Source organism: Dicentrarchus labrax, unplaced genomic scaffold (assembly GCF_905237075.1).
Source record: "Dicentrarchus labrax unplaced genomic scaffold, dlabrax2021, whole genome shotgun sequence".
In the NCBI taxonomy this organism is placed as follows: Eukaryota; Metazoa; Chordata; class Actinopteri; family Moronidae; genus Dicentrarchus; species Dicentrarchus labrax.
In genome coordinates, this window is record NW_026136703.1 from 15,845,297 (window position 1) to 15,863,895 (window position 18,599).

The 18,599-nt window shown below is 40.8% G+C and overlaps 3 protein-coding genes across 5 annotated transcripts; 1 reads left to right on the forward strand and 2 right to left on the reverse strand.

The window, feature by feature from the left end:
- Positions 1-145: 145 nt before the first annotated feature.
- LOC127360933 (uncharacterized) lies at positions 146-4,715 on the reverse strand. The gene is made up of 5 exons (XM_051395389.1): positions 4,614-4,715; positions 2,267-2,322; positions 2,065-2,139; positions 1,590-1,682; positions 146-1,497 (listed from the first exon to the last, which is right to left on the reverse strand). The coding sequence occupies exons 2-5, from the start codon at positions 2,267-2,269 to the stop codon at positions 835-837; spliced, it is 834 nt and encodes a 277-aa protein (XP_051251349.1). The 5' UTR covers positions 2,270-2,322; positions 4,614-4,715; the 3' UTR covers positions 146-834.
- Positions 4,703-11,677, forward strand: wdr20a (WD repeat domain 20a). Its single transcript, XM_051395306.1, has 4 exons — positions 4,703-4,986; positions 7,053-7,235; positions 7,941-9,284; positions 10,529-11,677. Exons 1-4 carry the CDS (start codon positions 4,723-4,725, stop codon positions 10,580-10,582), a joined length of 1,845 nt encoding a protein of 614 aa, XP_051251266.1. The 5' UTR covers positions 4,703-4,722; the 3' UTR covers positions 10,583-11,677.
- A 308-nt stretch (positions 11,678-11,985) lies between these two features.
- On the reverse strand, positions 11,986-18,562 carry LOC127360908 (MAPK/MAK/MRK overlapping kinase). 3 transcript variants are annotated; one of them, XM_051395308.1, is made up of 12 exons: positions 18,171-18,562; positions 16,511-16,625; positions 15,953-16,042; positions 15,796-15,866; positions 15,590-15,668; positions 15,303-15,351; positions 15,035-15,213; positions 14,687-14,788; positions 14,395-14,568; positions 14,111-14,270; positions 13,824-14,021; positions 11,986-13,584 (listed from the first exon to the last, which is right to left on the reverse strand). In XM_051395308.1, exons 1-12 carry the CDS (start codon positions 18,352-18,354, stop codon positions 13,507-13,509), a joined length of 1,479 nt encoding a protein of 492 aa, XP_051251268.1. In that variant the 5' UTR covers positions 18,355-18,562; the 3' UTR covers positions 11,986-13,506. The 3 variants fall into 3 exon arrangements, with proteins under 3 accessions (XP_051251268.1, XP_051251272.1, XP_051251269.1); XM_051395312.1 differs by lacking the exon at positions 18,171-18,562 and adding an exon at positions 17,721-18,028; XM_051395309.1 differs by lacking the exon at positions 18,171-18,562 and adding an exon at positions 17,409-17,679.
- Positions 18,563-18,599: the final 37 nt, after the last annotated feature.

Below are 18,599 nucleotides of genomic sequence, written 5' to 3' on the forward strand. Positions count from 1 at the left end.
CTTCACCGATAATAGTGAAGGAAAATTATGTAAAACAATGTGTATTACTGCCATCTGCTGGTTGGAGGGCCAAACTTTTAGTTTAAAGAAAACTATTGAAGGACAAAATGAAACTAGATAGACTGCACTTGACACCTGAAAGAACATCTAAGAAACAGACATAAGGATGAGAGATTTAGGTTCTAATCTGCAGCAAAAACATGGAATACAATTTATGTTCAGTTGTGCATTTTCCCAATTTTAAATAGATACTATGTTGACTTATTTTTTGACTGTACAGATTAGTGCGCTGCAGTTTGCAAGACAAAATATTTATTTTACAGAAAGACGATCTTAAACATAAAGCCAAAACTACACAGGAATGGACTGAAAACAATGCATGAAACTGGAAAAATTATCAGTTAAATAAGGAGTTGCTCAAACTTTGCTATCCAGTGCAGCAGTAGACATTTAGCTAATATGGACAAAATAAGCCAATATCATGTTTTATTTTTCTCTTTCTGAAAATATGTTTTTCTTTTATTGGCCCATGGGAAAACATAGTTTCTTCATTGCCAGTGCAGAGGTTGTACATTGGTGGTCTATTATGGTGACCCAGGTTACTACGGTAGTTATCCAGACAAAAATTAAATATTGCTTGAAGAGACAATCAGCACAATATGTGACACCTGTGAGACAATCAAAAGGTGGAAAGAGGTAGAAAAAGAAACCCTCAGGCCTAATTACATGAGTAAACAAAGTGCATTTCCAAGTAACTATAGCTTTCATTCTAACTTAAACAATTTAAGGCGTTCAATATGCAATACTTCAGTCTGGCAGTCCGTTATTGGAGCTCTAACGTGGTTCGGATGCAGACTCCCCTCCCTCCTGTTTGTCCTCCATGTTGACGACACACTGCCTCTTTCTTTGCCCCAGCTCCATCACTTCTGCTCCAGGGAAACCCAGCTTTCTCTTGTGAAGAGATGTAAGGTTACAGGGACTGGGGGATCTCTCAGAGGAGCTGTGCAACATCTGTGACAAACTCCCTTCCACTGAGGTTACAGGTCCAGGTGTTTGAGGTGTGGAGGATCTCGTAGCATGCATGCCTGAATCATCAAATTGGCAATGTAGTTCTATATCCATGGTTTGGACGTGCATGGTTGAATCGTTGGCCAGTTCTTCTTTAAGATCTCTACAACCACCCCTGTCGCTGTGAGAGGGCATAATGTCTAGCTCACAGACCCACAGCTCTGAGTCACTCCCACATTTCATTGGGACGTCCAAAAGATCTTGCTGCTCTGTAACAGGATCTCTCATCCCACTTTTGATCACTTCTCTGTGGGCAATGGAAGTAGGGTGATGGAGGATAAATCTCCTGCTCCTGCCAGAGAACCGACAGCCTCCTCCTCCTCCTCCGCCGCCGCCTTTTCCCTGTTGCCTTGTTCGCCTACTGGAGACACCCACGTCTGTGTTTGACTCGCCAGAATCCTCGGAGCTCCCATCATACGGGTCCAAAAACTACAATTATGAGCACACGTGCATTCATTCATAAACACACAGAAGAGCATTTTCAGCAGAAATGGATGGATTTAAGGAAGGAGAAAACTTACCAAAGAATAACAGCCATGCTTCCCTGCAGGCTTGTGTGTTAATGGCAATGTCCTCCGAAACGTCCCACTCTCTGGTGCACTGCTCACACATCCCTGCTTGACAAGGAATTCAGTGATTTTTGTGTCTCCAAAGACAGTAACTTATTTATAAGTTAAATGCATTCTGGAGCCCACCCCAGCATTTCCTGCCTGAGACCAAAAAAAAGACAAGACTGTGGACATAGGAAGGTGTGTATTGTCTGGAGTGTTGGTGGCATGATAATGGGGAAAGAGTTAGCTTCTGGGAAACAAATTTGATCCAAATTAAAACAAAATCCATGGAGATCCAATGGAAAATGCCTTAAGTCTGGGACTGGGTGTAATCTCTTTAAAATACATGTATAGTATATAAAATATACATGGTCAAGTATGCATTTGTGTTTATTGTTGTATTATGTTTATGTGTGATGTTCACATACAGAAATAAAAGCAGTACCATAGTGCTGGTGTCTGACCATCTTGGACTGATCTCGGAGTCAGAATCGGTGCTGGACTCCACTTTACACATCTCCTGACACAAAACAGAGTCAGTCAACTCCAGTCCATATTTATATGTCAAAAGCAATACACAAATTAAATGCAAAGTGATTTAGGATTTTCAAACTGATTTAAAAAAAAATGGTGATAACTGATCTCACCATGTATTTGAAAGCAAGCTGGTCCACGTTGTTGGGTGCATGTCTATCACTATGCTCTAATTGGAGAAAGTGAAAAAGACACCGAATATAGGTTCATATTATTTGTTTAAAAATAAACGTAGCACAAAAAGTAAGGAAATTTGTGTTTGGTTGATCATTTCTCTGTGGTAACAATAAATCTTATACCGTTGGAAAGCCTGTTTAGTTCCCTTTCAAATGGTGCCCCATTTGTAAGGAACATGCACTTGTGGGTTGAGCAGCAGAGCTGAGTATGTGGGTTGCGCCCATGAAAAATTTGCCAAATCTTCTCTGCCAATGCCAAACAGCTTATTCTGCCATTGACTCGTTTGGTTTTTGGTGGATTGGATGATTGAAGTTTGAAGAAACAAGACATATTGGCAATTTAACAATTTATTCATTTCACAAACAGGAGCCTCAGTAGCGTGTGGAAGAACCATACACAGCCACAACAGCCTGGCTCCTCCTCCTCATGCTGGTTGCACACTGCTGTGGGATGGCATCCCATTCTTCAACCAGCATTTGTCGCAAGTCAGCCATCGTGGTTGTGTTGGTCACTCTGGCATTAACAGCACGCCCAAGCTGATCCCACAAGTGTTCAATGGGGTTGAGGTCAGGACTTCTGGGAGGCCATTCCATCCTCTCCTCCCACATTCTGGAGGTGGTCTCTGATAAACCCCGTCCTGTGGGGGCGAGCGTTGTCATCTTGGAGGATAGAGTTCGGTCCCAGACTGTGGAGATATGGGATTGCCACTGGTTGCAGAATCTCATCTCTATATCTCTCTGCATTGAGATTGCCTCCAATGATGACAAGCGTCGTTTTTCCAGTGAGGGAGATGGTGCCCCACACCACCACACTGCCTCCACCAAAAGATGTTATTCTATCGGTGCAGCAATCAGCATAGCGTTCTCCACATCTTCTCCACACTTTACCCTACGATCCAACTGCTGTAGGCAGAATCTGGACTCATCACTGAACATAACGTTCCTCCACACGTTCAGGTACATTGTCTGGGCAGAGAGCCATCGGCCATATCGTCCTGCAAACCTTGACTGCAAATCTGTAGAAGACAGCCTACGGCACCTAAGTGCTGACAGGGTGAGGAAATGGTCTTCTTGGGACGCCCACTTCGCGGCCTGTCCTTGACATCCCCTGTTATATGGAACTTGGCCTTCAGTTTGGAGATGGTACTAGGGCTCACTCCAAATAATGCCGCAACTTGGTTTTGCAGAACACCAGCTTGAAGTTGCCCTATCTCAAGGGCCCTATCCAGATCAGTCAAAGTGCCAATCAGGCACCTGATTGGCAGCACCTGGGGGTAGCAGAAGCTCAAAACAAGTGTCAATAGCAACAGCAAAATAACCCGTTTGGCAATGGCAGAAAGGATTTGGCAAATTTTTCATGGGCGCAACCCACATACAGTGCTGCTGCTCATCCACAAGTGCATGTTCCTTAACAGGCTTTCCAACGGTATAAGATTCATTGCCAAAAAGCATTGTTACCACAGAGAAATAATCTACCAAACACACATTTCCTTACTTTTTGTGCTAAGTTTATATATATATGTGTGTGTGAATAAATATCATAAATAAATCAGAATAAATTACAATGTTTTTAATACTGCCAAAATCAAATAGAAAAATACCTGGAAGTCCGAGTTGTCGTCTTCTCCTATATGCCATAACATTTGGCGCGTGTAACTTTTTTTGCACCACGATTAAAGCAAAAAAAAAAGACTTAAAAGTTGTCTTTTACTTGTATAATTAAAGTAAACTGGAAGATGAATTAACCGAGCAGACTACCAGGTGCCTTTTGATATGAAGCAGCCAAGTGTGGCCACAGGTGAGCAGCCGACACAGGGGACACAGCATAGACACGAGTTCAAAACGAGTTTGCTAATTGTAAGACTTTAACAAAATAATACGTCCGGCGTTTGTTTTTGTTTTTTCAAAATAAAACTCATATTGACCCCGCTGATTCTGCAAGAAGACGTAGATGTAGGCGTTTTTATAGCTTTTAATTATTTTCTAACCACCTTGCTCGCCTTTTTAAAATATATATATATATTATAAAACCTATTTAAAGAGTATTTACAACTGTAAAGGCCAAGGAAGTGACTTAAAAAATCACTTCAAAATAATGTATAACGTTTGGTTAAACATTTCACAATATAACCTGTCCTACCACCAACGTAAAACTACTGTTTTATATAAATATATTTTCATTTTTCTTAATAGTATTAATTCATAACATGTTGTAACGCCACAATGTTTTGTTTTGTTTTTTAAAAGAAGAAAAAGCTGTGTGAGATATCTGATTAAGTACAACCGTGTCCTCCACCGCCAGTTCCCCGGTGAACCGTTGGGGGGACCGGGAGAGTCCGCTCCGTGGCCCGCTCCCCTCCGTGCGTAAGATCCGGCCTGGGGGAAAGGGATGAATGTTAATTTCAAAGATGGCGGCGGAGGGAGGAGGGAAGGAGATGAACGAAATTAAAACTCAGTTCACAACTCGGGAGGGTGTCTACAAACTCCTTACTCACTCCGAATACAGCCGGCCCAACAGGGTGCCTTTCAACTCGCAGGGCTCCAACCCCGTCAAGGTCTCCTTCGTGAACGTCAACGACCAGTCGGGCAACGGCGACCGGATCTGTTTCAATGTGGGCCGTGAGCTCTACTTCTACATCTACAAAGGCGTTAGAAAGGTAGCGTGCTAACGCGGCTAATGTCAGCGGAAATCCGTGATGCTGCATGTTTTTTTTTTGTTTTGTTTTTGTTTTTAAAAACCCCGAGCACTGCTGTGTGCGCTGGAGTTGAAGTGTTGAGCTGTGGTAAATAAACTCTGGCAGGTGCTTGACTTTGAAAATTAGCTGACAGCTAGTTAGCTTGGAGCTAGCCAACGCAACTGGCTAACGCTAGCAAGCCAGCAGCTACTCCGAGGCCAGGGGCTAAATTCCGCCCACAGTCCGCCACTGTTTTAGTGTTGGCTGGATGGAGGGGATCCGTGGGGTTGGGTAACGATCACCAGGGTTAATTTGACCTTTTTTGGTTTGATTTAAGTTGTCAGGATTGCCATTGCTTGTGTAGCGGTTGTAGTTAGTGATGACAGTGACAGTTCTTCGTTGCCACCCATTAACACCTGTCGACGCCTTTTGACTGACAGCTGTCGACAAACCACCAATGATGCTGATTGAGTGTGTTGACAATCATTTGGGCATCCTGTCTGATGTAATGGCTCTCAGCTTTTAGCTCGGGGGAGATGTGCCTGGGCAAAATCTGAGCAGACTAGCTGACTTTCTCTGCATGCTGGAGCACACATGTCTAGTGATTACAAGGGATGGACGTCTGTTTAAATGCTCAATCATTGCACAGTATGATTTTATGTAATAATAAAAGTAATTCAGCGTTGATTTCTTCAATAACTCTGACAAATATGTAAATATCTTTTCTAGTTAAGCGGGTAAACAGACGGTGGGAATCACTGAATAAATGTATATTCAAAATACTGTCTGCAGCCAACAGCTGACCTCATATCACAGGTTGACGGGAATCAGCTGACTTCTCAGTTAAAGCTATGTGTGGTAGCCTTTTTCATTAGTCACACAGAGAGGTGTGTATGTCATATGTGTCAATGGCTGAACTACCAGAGATGAGTTTGTTGTAAAAGGTTAAACAAAAAATAACCACTTAATAGTCATTCTAATTCTGGCAATTTAAGTTTGACAGAAAATGTAAAATGGCGAGTTACTACATGACAAGCAAATTAGTCATATGCCTATTAAAAACAATGATATTTAGTTTCAGTGTGTGAATGATAATATTCACAATACATCACCTTAGTGATTATTTGTCCCAGTACTAAGGCACAGCTGGAAGAGTTTGGTAGTTTTAGTGTTCTCCTATGTCTTGATGGAGCAGATACACGGCTACAGGTTTAGAGCAAAAATAGTCAGACTGTCTAATGTGTTCCAGCTCACAGCTAACAAATCCAGCAGCTCAGGAGGACCTTTTCTTAAAAGCATTCTTCACCACTGTTGGCAGGCTTATTATGTGCAATTTTTTGCTGATAATGTCAATCATCAAGGTACTGTATAATAACATGCATGCCGTTCTGGAGCACAAGAGCTGTGTTTTTAACTCTGGACTTTTGATTCTACTTTTAGGACTTGGTTTGACATTTTGTCTCTCTGAGGTGAGACAGAAACACTCAACGCCACATCTAACAGCAGTGGAGAAACCACTGAGTCATCATCTTACAGAGAATTTTCCATTCTATCAGTAGTATAAACTGTAAATCATTAACAAATGGAACTGTTGTTACAATGGTTGTCTACAGTATATGCCTATGGCTGTCTGTTTCACAGCAGTTTTATACTGTTTCCCTGACATTAAAAGGAAACTACCTCATACAGTGTGATGAATAGCATCAACCGAGAAAACCTCTATTTAGTTCTTCCTCATTTCTGCTCAGTGACTGTCAGCTGTTTGATGTGTTGCTAAAGGTCACACTGAACAACTATGAGTTCAGATGTCACTTCTTGTACACTTTGGTTGCAGGACATTTTGTTTAAGAAAACTTTGACCAACTTTGAGTGTCTTTTTTCTCATCAGTGGAATCGATTAACATTTTCCCTTCAGTTCTTGTAAATTCACTGTCATTGTGTGACAGTCTGACCAATAATAGCCTTTGTCAACACAGTGCATAAAGTCATTTTTTATATTTAAAGGTCACTGCACTCACTTAATGTGCATTCATGCTTTCTCTCCTAAGGCTGCTGACCTGAGCAAGCCCATAGACAAGCGTATCTACAAGGGAACGCAGCCCACCTGTCATGACTTCAACCACCTCACAGCCACAGCGGAGAGTGTGTCCTTGCTGGTGGGTTTCTCAGCAGGACAGGTACAGCTCATTGACCCCATCAAGAAGGAAACAAGCAAGCTCTTCAATGAGGAGGTAGGTTCCTGAAGGACAGAGGTTAGATTAGTGCTGGGTGGTATGACACAAAATCTGGATACACATGTGCTTTTTTAAGATTCTGGCGGTTTTATGGTATATCACAGTATTTGTTTTATCTTTATTGCATGACTGGACCTTTTTATGTAGGTTTATGTAGGTTTAATGTCATGTATATACTGAAGGCTATTACTATAGGGGTTTCATGGCCCACAAAGTGATATCATAAATGAAGTAATCAGAATACATGAATCATTTGTAGAATGTAAACAATTTTTATTGTGCAAACTGCAACTTTGTAAAACCGACATACCGGTTTATCCAGTATATCACCCAGCACTAGGTTAGGTTACTAAGAGTTGGGAGAGGCAGTGGATTTTCACATTAAATAAAATTAACCAAGTTAACAATCAGTTCTGTTTATGTTGAAAGCATCTGAATGTGTAATGTTTTCAAAATATATTTTCTTGTACTTGATGCTACTTTTTGTGCTTTTCCTGGCCAGCGCCCTTTAAACTGAATACTACCAAGTGGCCTCAGACTTTAACAGAATATTCTGTTTGTAATTTTAAGACTTTTAACATGTTCAGTATGTTGATTTCCTGATGATACTGTACTGACAATATTTTTTCCCTCTTCTCTTCTCCCACCGCTCTCTCCACCCTGTCTGCTTCTCAAACCTCAACCTTCCATCTCTCCTGCCAGAGACTAATAGACAAGTCCAGAGTAACATGCGTGAAATGGGTGCCGGGCTCTGAGAGCCTGTTTCTGGTCTCTCATGCCAGTGGGAATATGTACCTGTACAATGTGGAGCATACTTGTGGTACCACAGCACCACACTACCAGCTGCTTAAACAGGGAGAGAACTACTCTGTACACACCTGTAAGAGTAAATCCACGAGGAACCCTCTTCTTAAATGGACAGTGGGTGAGGGGGCTTTGAATGAGTTTGCCTTCTCTCCAGACGGGAAGTTTCTAGCTTGTGTTAGCCAAGACGGCTTCCTACGGGTCTTCAACTTTGATGCGGTTGAGCTTCATGGCACCATGAAGAGCTACTTTGGTGGCTTGTTGTGTGTGTGCTGGAGTCCTGATGGAAAGTATATAGTTGCAGGTGGAGAGGACGATCTAGTGACTGTGTGGTCGTTCTTGGACTGCAGAGTCATCGCCCGAGGTCACGGGCACAAGTCATGGGTGAGTGTGGTGGCATTTGACCATTACACCACCAGCGTGGAAGAGAGTGACCCGATGGAGTTCAGTGGCAGTGATGAGGACTTCCAGGATCAGATGATCCACTTTGGACGAGACCGGGCCAACAGCACGCAGTCTCGACTCTCCAAGCGCAACTCCACGGACAGCCGGCCTGTTAGTGTCACATACCGGTTTGGCTCGGTGGGCCAGGACACTCAGCTGTGCCTATGGGACCTCACTGAGGACATCCTTTTTCCCCATCTTCCGCTCTCACGGACACGAACACACACTAACGTGATGAATGCTACGAGCCCCCCTGCGGGTGCTACAATAATCACTAACACCTCTAGTAACACTACTAATGGAAACAACAGTGGTGCCAATACTCCTGGAATTAACTCCCTCTCTACTACATTACCACGCTCCAACAGCCTACCCCATTCAGCCGGCACCACAACAGCAACAGCAAACAATACCAACAAGGCTGGTAGTGGTGTTGGCATCGGCAGTGGTATAATGGACAGTGCCATCGCAACAGGCGTGAGTAAGTTTGCCACGCTGTCACTCCATGATCGGAAGGAGCGCCACCACGAGAAGGACCACAAACGCAACCACAGCATGGGCCACATCAGCAGCAAGAGCAGCGACAAGCTGAACCTGCTGACAAAAACCAAAACAGACCCTGCTAAGACTCTGGGCACTCTGCTGTGCCCGCGCATGGAGGATGTGCCCCTCCTCGAGCCCCTCATCTGTAAAAAGATAGCACACGAGAGACTGACTGTACTCATATTTTTAGAGGACTGTTTAGTGACTGCTTGTCAGGAGGGATTTATTTGCACATGGGCGAGGCCAGGCAAAGTGGTAAGTTCTTTTTAATGTAGGAAATGTGGGGGAAAGTTGAAGTGATAACATTGTCTGTCAATTTTTAGCTGTCCTAAAGTCAGTTGGTGGGCTGTAACTAAAAATCAAGACACATTCTTCAAGCATAAAATAAACTATGGACATTTGGAAAAGCATTTTTAGCTTTTATAGTCAGGTTGTCACTCTCTGCAGGCAGGCAAGGAACATATCATACTTTGTTTAATGTACGTCTGCTTCCCAATGAAAGACCTATTATGCCTAAGTTTCAAATACAACCAATGCTATGGAAATATTGCAGTCTGGTTATATAATACATTCTGATAAGGAGGATTTCCTGTGTAGACCTGTGAGGGGGGGGAGACGTTAATCCATACGAAGTGTGTTCATTGGTTCATCATAATCATCCCACAATGCATAGCAACATAGCCAAGGAGTCATCTGCATACACACTCACATTTCAGCTTTTATGCAAATGGCTCTGTATTTGCTCCAAAGAGTCTGCAGTTTCTCACATGCTTACAGCTTACACCCTTGTATACTTCCCCTTTGTCTGTGTTTTGAGAGATTTTGCCGGAACAAGGCACATGACCTGTCTGGATCTGGAACACAACATGCAGTCTGAAGGCTAGTTAGTCCAGTGAGGTTGTTACTTTCAACCAGAGTTAGACATTAACAAGCGCCAGAGGCAAAAATGCCCTTGATATTTCATCAAATGTCTCTTGTACAAATGAGAACACAAACAGTGCAGTGATACTGAGAAGTACACTAGTGTCTTCTGGGTGAGAAAATGGATCAAATATAAATGGTATGAAAGCAAGAATATATTGCAGTGTTTGAGGACAGTCTTCTGGAAGATGCAATTAGTATTCAGTAAGTAGGGAAGAACAGACCCATTTTTTTTTTTTTGCAATAACAATGAAATGCGTAACAGTTTTGTAAATTTGCCCTGGAAAAAAAGGACAGAATACCCTCAGCTCAATAGGTATTTTTTTAAAAAACACCTTCTGGATAAACAATTATCTGGTTGTGTTCATTATAAGTGCCTTGATCAAGCAAACCTCTCAAAGACATCATTAGTGTTACACTGTACACTTGTCATCCACTTTGAATTTTTTTTAATTCAATCCGGGATATGGAAAGAAGAGGCTAGAGGCTAATTTTTAATGAGGTATTTGTTGCTTGATTTTTTTTGCTACACTATGTGAACTTTCCCAATGCAAATCTCCTTGTTTTCCTTTTTCCAGGGTTTATTGTCATCCCAAAACCAAGCCAGCTCTCCCAGTGGAACAGTAGTATAGCCACAATATTTCTGCTGCTAAAGAACCCTGCAACCCAGAGTCTGATGCTGCTCTTCACCCTGCAAGCATTGCAAGTTTTCCTTTTCTTTGATACCCCTCCCCTCCCCACCCCCACCCCTCTGATTTTGTTAATGGCTTTTCTGTTTCTTTTCGTTTATCACTCACTTGACCTAATGGAGGAATGAAGCAAAAAAAAAAAAAGGTGTGGTGCAATTGTGGACTGTTGCGCTAATGTACTATTATTCTCTGGAGTTTTAACACGTTTTAGAGTTTTAAAAAAATCTTTCTTTCATGTCAGATCTCATCAGACTGTTTTCCCCTCTGGAAATAAAAGCTTGGCTTTGTTAGATGCAAACCAGACAATTGTGGCTTGAGATTAAAGGGATAGTTCATTTAATTTTCATAATCTGTGTGCCCCCCCCCCATTTTTTTTAACCTTGTTGTGTAGCCTGGTCCTGGCTCAGGGTTGACTGACTAAAATATGACTTTTGGGTGAACTATCCTTTTATGACCAAGTGCGTGAGCATCTGAAAATGTTGCATCCATCCACATTCACCCACCACTTCTGTCTTTTCTTGAGTAGAATCTCCCCATTATGACTTTGCACTGATTTTGTTAGTTATTTTGTTGTTTGTTTTTATAACTACTCTAATGGAACAAAAAAATAAGAGGGTTGAGGACTGCCTTGTTGCACTCGGCTTTAACATCCTCAGTCTTGAAATCTGAATCTATAAAGCTGGATGCTGCAATCATAGTCTTTTTAAAGAAAAAAAAAATGTTTGCACTTAAATTAGTTTATTAGAAGAAAATGGCTTTACATTTTTGGGTGTGCTCAGAACTCACAGATGGCTAATACAGTAGGTGAAGAAAATGATAAAAAAAAAAAACTATTAAAACCTTTATCTATTGAGCATTTATTTTAATATTATTTCAGATTCAAATCTGCTCTGTATCATAATGTGTATATTGTAATTAATTGATTTGATGGGGGCCTAAGCAAACTACCATTACTCCAGTGGAAGTTTTGTCATTGATAGTTATATTTCTAAAGCCTAAAGTATACATATTAATAATATTAAAATAATCTTGAATACACCGTTTTCTGTTCTTTTTTTTTGTCACATGTACTGTATTTACATAACAAAGCTATACTGCATTCTGCTGTGGAAATTGCTTACATGGTCGAAGTTGCAGTAGCTCAGGTAGTCTTACAATGACAGAATCTCAGATGACTCCTTAATGCAATTCAAGCTCTTTTTATGCCTCAGTCACAAAAAATAATAGAAAACAGTGATTTATATCCTCACATTTTCTACTTAAAGGGAATTTAGCAAAAGTCACATGAAAGGTTTTACATAAGAAACTTGGGGTTCAACTGACGAGTCTTTGCCATTCGACACTACTGCAGTATTCATGTACTTTATTTTTGTGTGATGAGCAATAATTGGTGCCACAAAGAGTCCAGTGACCCCTACACTAGACAAATAGAACAAAATACATGTGTGAAGTAGATAACATTTTACATTTCTTGCTTTTATTATTCATAAAAAAAATCATCAGTTTGTTTTTTTTAAACATCTTTGCGTCAGGTTATACAGACGTAAAAGATTTAAGTATTTATAATGCAGGTTAATGACAACATCATACAAATTATACTTGACTTTTTTTTTTACTGATTATGCAGTCACAATAACCAACACAATAAAGTGCAGACTGAGTCACAGTCCAATTTAAAGAGCTCACAGCTCTGAATGAAATGGTACTTTTTTTTTTTTAAGCCACAATGCTTTAAGTGAGGAGGTATGAGGATACTGGCCAAGCTACATTCTAAACAAAGCTTTAAAAAAAGATTTTCTTAAGGCCGCATCTGCAAACACAGATGTTTTCACATACATAATTGATCTAAAAGAGAACTTTTTTTTTTTGCCACTAACTTTTCTAATTCTGCGGTTTGTTGCCCGCAGGTGGCTATTTATTTACAGTACGGTTGGATCGTGGAATTTGCCTTTAAAAGACTTCTCCAAAGACAATGTTGTTGCTTACAATAATTGTGAAGCACTTAATGTGAATGTTTTTGCTGTTTACCTTTGTACAGGAAGACTGTTGCTCTACATATCGGTTTGTTCTGAGGAGTTCATTCACAGCTATTCAAAAGAGATCATCACAAGTGTACAGTGCTTATAAAAAGTGCTCAACCCCGTTGTTGGACTGAATCACAGCTGATCAAATAAATAGTGTGTAGTATTTTTGTCATCATGGTATAGTTTTTAGCAGGACGTTGACCTTGTCGCACCATAATTAACATACAGGCAGTCTTATTCAGCTTATCATTTATCACAGCAAAGGGTGAATACTTACACATTTTTTGTTTTATATTTGCTCTTAATTCAAATCAGTTTGTAGATACTTTAAAATATTTTTCTGTTGATCGGTATAAAAATAGCATATTTAATAATTTGTGATCAAAGTTCTTGGGGTGCGACTACTTTTTATAGGCACTGACCATGTTCCTCATCAAAGATGTTACACCATTTAATTCACCTGGTAAACAGCTGTTCACTTGTCAAATATCTTATTGCTTAGCTTGTGTAATAGGCTCAGACTGAAGTATATTTCTAAACAGTTGTAAACATGTAACACCTGACTATGCCGTAACTAAACTACACACTCTCAATCCAACATACTATGACAGACTCTTAATATTTTTTTTGTGAAGAGAACACATTAAATGTCATCATTACAGTGAGGGTTAAAAACTTTGATGTAGCAGTCATAACTGGTAAGATGACAGGTTTGGGTTCGCTTTACAGATTGAAGCATCAGGCCTACCCAAACATCGTCCTCTCCACACTCTGTTTATCAGTACAGGTCTATCATGTTTTAAAGAGGCAATTTTTAATCAGATGTTCAAGTGTTTTTGGCTCTCAGTAGCCTCCATGTTTCCTATCCAGAGGTGGCATGTAGTAGGTCTTGAAAGCTGCGTGGTGTGACTCATCCCGGGGCTGTGAATAGAGAAAATGCAGCCTGAATGCCAAATCAAAGCCCTTAATGAAAGCACCACCAAGGCACTTGTTTGTTTTTTTCTTCATATAACACAGCGAGAATGTTTAAAACATCTGATATTATAAAACAAATCTGTCAGCTTACTTCATTTTACAGTGTAGTGAATGGTGGGGTTTTTTTTTGGGGGGGGGGTAAAAATGTAAAAAGCCTGATGTCTGTTCTGCACTCCTGTGTTTACCTTGGCCAACCGTGTCTGGCACTTTTTCGATGTGATGGTTGGCAGTGTGCCTCGGTGGGTGACAGTAAATGCAGGCACAGTGGAGACTGGGAAGGACATCTGTGGTCCTGGTACGACCATGTTGAGCTTGGGCAGCTCTGTAGGATAATGTGGGGCGTTCCGTCTGATGAGGGGCTCTGCTACATGCTTCATGTTATGCTGAAGAGGGAGAAAGTAATCGGTGGCACCAGTTCTATTTATATTGGACATTTCACCTTTCACGTTTATCAGCAGAAATTAAGACGTACGCTCATTAAAGGTGTTTGCCTTGTGTGCCTTCCCCTCAGCTGTTTGCCTAGTCTGGTTGGTCGCCAGATGTGGTCTAAGGAGTTGGGCATCCCACTACTCTCTATTCCATCCATAGTTCCAGAAAGTCTGTGAAGACTCTCGGCTTTCTTCTCCGCCACCCTGGATTACAAATGACAGGATATGATTATTAAAAGTCTTTCAACCGTTTGTCCATCTGTAGCAATTTATGCCATGTAAATCGGAATCAAATTGTCAGGAATTGTTTCTTATTTGCATGCTTTACCTGATTTCCCTAAAGTATGTGTGCCGCAGGGCTGTTTCTGCACTGATGCGTTCATCTGGGTCATAGGCGAGCATCTGATAGAGCAGCGACAGAGCTGGAGCAGGGCAGCTAGGGATTAACCGCGAGATACCAGTGCCTTTTTTGGGGGGGAAGTTGAAATGCATCGCTCTAGACCTGTCAGACATTAAGAGACAATGAGAAGTCTTGTTTTCTATGCCCTTAAAAATGAGATACTCACAATTTATATGCACAGCTTTTGTAAGGCAACATATCTGAGGATGAAAACACTTACTGCTTGAACTTTTGGAGGATACTTTGATCTGGTGTCCCCAACACATCGTGGATCTTGGCAACCTGGTCCAGTTCATTGGTTCCAGGGAAAAGAGGATTCAAACTGAAACACAAGAGTATACAACAATCAGACTGCCACCACAAAGCTATTTATACAGCCTTTGTTTGACATTTGTTTAGGCCTATGATTGCAGACACGATCAATTAAATAACAAAGAAAGAAAACAGACATTGCTAACATTGTCATGTACATGTACTGGTAATCCAGTATAAGCAGTCCTGTCTCATTAACTGTCGTCCTGTTTAGGTACTGCAGATGAAATGTTGTGTCCTTCCCCTGCAGAGGTACCTCATGATCTCAAAGAAGACACAGCCAGCACTCCACATGTCCATCTTCAAGCTGTAGTACCCATCAGTGAGGAGGCACTCTGGGGCTCTGTACCAGCGCGTGGAGATGTACTCTGTGTGCGGGGGCTTGGAGTACACACTCCGACATGAGCCGAAGTCGCCAAGCTTCAGACCATTTTGCTGCAAAACAATTTTTTGAAATGTTTATGACTAACAGATTACCATTGTTACATATCTGTAAAGGAAATTATGAAAATCGTGCATCTCACTTTGATGAGAATGTTTTCTGGCTTCACATCTCTGTGAAAGATCCCACAGCTGAAAAAACAAAAAGAGGAATGTTGGGGAAAACAGTCTTAACGTACATTAATGTGGAGTTTACCATTTAATATTCAATTCAATTCAATTTTATTTGTATAGCGCCAATTCATAACAGAGGTTATCTCAGGACACTTTTGAAATAGAGCAGGTCTAGACCGAACTCCTTATAACATTTACAGAGACCCAACAGTACCACCATGAGAAGGCATATTAACTGAAGCACTTTCATGACTACCTGTGCATATGTTCGAGTGACTTGCAAAGCTGGTACATAAAGTTCTTCACTGTGTGGTCAGGCAGCGGCGTTTCTCTTCCTGTAGGGAATAAAAAACCGATATCAGCCCAAAATTCACCTACAGATTTACTGAAAGACGATGTCTCCATCTTTCAAGTTCACCCTTATAATGATTTATTATATGCTCGTCACATTTGCAGATTTACCTTGTATGAACTCGTAGATGTTCATCTCCATCAGCTCACAAATCAAAGACACAGTTCCAGTTTCTTTGTCACTGAAACGTCGTAATAGATTAATATGACATCAAACTAGCTTGAGGCAATATAATAACTTAATAATAGACAGCACTCCAGTACTCACAAAATCAGATCATGGAGCTGGATGATGTTTGCATGCGGGCTCAGTCTCTTCATCGCCTGGACTTCCCGCAGGTTGTTGGCCTGCTCCAGACTTGATGACAGGGAACAGAGCATATTTGCACATTAAATTTGACAGGTGTACAGGTAGTTAATTCTTGATTTAAGTTGCACATCTGCTTACTTCACCTGAAAAATTGTGCGGCCGGGATGATTACCAACAGGTGAATTTCCTTTTCACAGCTTTATACAGCAACATTATGCATATATAACAATGTACTGTGAATTCATATAGATATAATAACATAACCAGATAAATGGTTGCACATATTTAAAGGCCACAGTCAATGTTAAAAACCAGTGCACTGACAACTCATATTTCAAGCACTGACATCTACTGTAACTTCATCACTACAAGGTCAAAGTTGGTGGAGTAAGCTGACATCTAATAGGATACTTAAGGCAAAGGGGGTGTCAAGCTGCTGACTCAAGTTTCAAGGGTCTGTACGCAACAGAGTACGGTAGAAATACACCAGTGATTGTCTGTGCACAGGATACATACCTGTTTATTGTCTGCTTCATGGTTTTACATGCGTAGAACTTCCCATCTTTCAGGCTCTGAGTTTTCATCACCTCTGAAAATGTGCCCTCCCCAATTTTCTTGATTATTTTGTAGCCTGCACAACAATAAAAATCAAAGACAGATAAGGATAAGATTATCATTAATATTACTAATACTGAACAGCAATAAAACAAGTCTGCATAACTGATACGAAAATCCTGTGTTTGGGCAATAAAATAAATATTTTCTCGATTAAATGTTGGTCTACAAAAAAGTCAAAAAATAATGAAATGCCTGTCTTAATTCCCCCTACCAAGTTGACATATTCAAGTTTTGTTTTATCCGACACAGTCCAAACTCAAAAATATTTATTTTACTAACACAAAAAAAAAAAGAAGAAGCTAATTTAATTTTTTTTAGATACAGTAACCAGTGTATTCCTTCATTTTGTACTAATTATTTCAGCTCTACAATTATCACATTAATTTCAAAATAGGGCTGCAATTAAACAATTTTTAAATCATCATTAATTATCTTATTTTCTTGGTTACACCTTTTTTTTATTTAACCAACTTTTGTACTATTTGCTAGGGAAAAAAAAGACTTAAAAGATAAATTAGTTATAAACATGTTTTGATCAAGGTTGGACTAATTGTTGCTGCTATAATTGCTAAACAACAGTAAACACTTTAAACATAATCCTGATTCTGATTTTAGCTCTGATGGCCATCCCATTGACAATACATATCCATAAGCACTAAAAAAAACAGAATAACTGGTGTTTTAAAGTGAAATATTCCTTTAAATTTTAAACCGAATTTCCGTTAAATTTTGCCGTTAGAATTCTGTGACCCGTCGAATTCTGGTATCAACCGAATGTGTTCCACGCGACATTTACCTGCTAACGTTGTTCCAATGCTAGAGTAGCCAGCAGGGAACGTTCCATGGAACGTCATGATACATTTTTTTTGTTACACTGGTCACCATTTTTTGGTACCGATTAAAACTATGTCCACAAAACGAAGGAAAAGCTCAATTAAAAAAACATGACTGTAACGGTCAAAACTGTTCACACTGACACAATGAAGCCACGGCTAGCTAACGTTAACTCCTAGACGTTTAAACAACCGTAAGAAATCTTTGGGTGAGAAACCTCGACGACCTGTCAGACCCGTCCTCACTCTACTCAGCCGTTGACTCAACAACTTACAATGCATTCCTCTGAGTCTTAACCGCCGCATGTAAGTCGAGTATCCATAACAAATGTATCTGGACAGTACATTTCAACGTGAGGTTGTTTGTTTTTTTTTTTAAATGTAAGGTTGTTTTTTTTTAGTTTCTTTTTTAGTAACGAGGTGTCAAAAGGACACGAAACTCGTCTTACGGGTGCTAGCCTAGCCCCGCTAGCAAGCCCTGTTAGCTGACCGTCGCCTTGGTAACGGAGCACGCCTTCGCCCTCCACTCTGACCTGAGGAGGAAACTAGAAACTCTGGCTGAATGTGTGACTCCCTCTGCCCGCTCCGCTGAAAATATTCTGGATTAACAGCAACAACGCAGCAGAAAATGCCGTGTAAGAAAAAAAAAAAAAACGGCCAGTCAAGCGTATTATTCGCTGCGGGCCCAGATATTGTCTTAACAGCTGCATAATTCACCTCCTTACCTTTTTTCCAGAGGTGGGTGGTGACCATTCGCTCGGATGTCTTTTCATTAGGCAGCGGGTTGTTATTCTGCACGTCCACAACATTTCCCCTATTGTTCCAGTCGCTGTTAGGTGGTGTTTTGCATGCATTTCGAAGGCTTGCCCTGTTTTTCACGCCAATAAGCCAGTTTGAGTAGTGCATCATTAGTGCACATTCAATCCCAAAGAGCCTACCATGAGCTTAATACTTATCTAATAGCAAACAGTGTCTTCAGGAGCACAGCGGCCGGTCCACCGCATTCATGTCATAGCATTAAGGTTACCAGGCACCAGTGCACCCCACACACACACACACACACACACACACACACACACACACACACACACACACACACACACACAATCAATGCGTTCTATTCACTGCCGTGGAAGGCGTGGACCTGCGCCTTT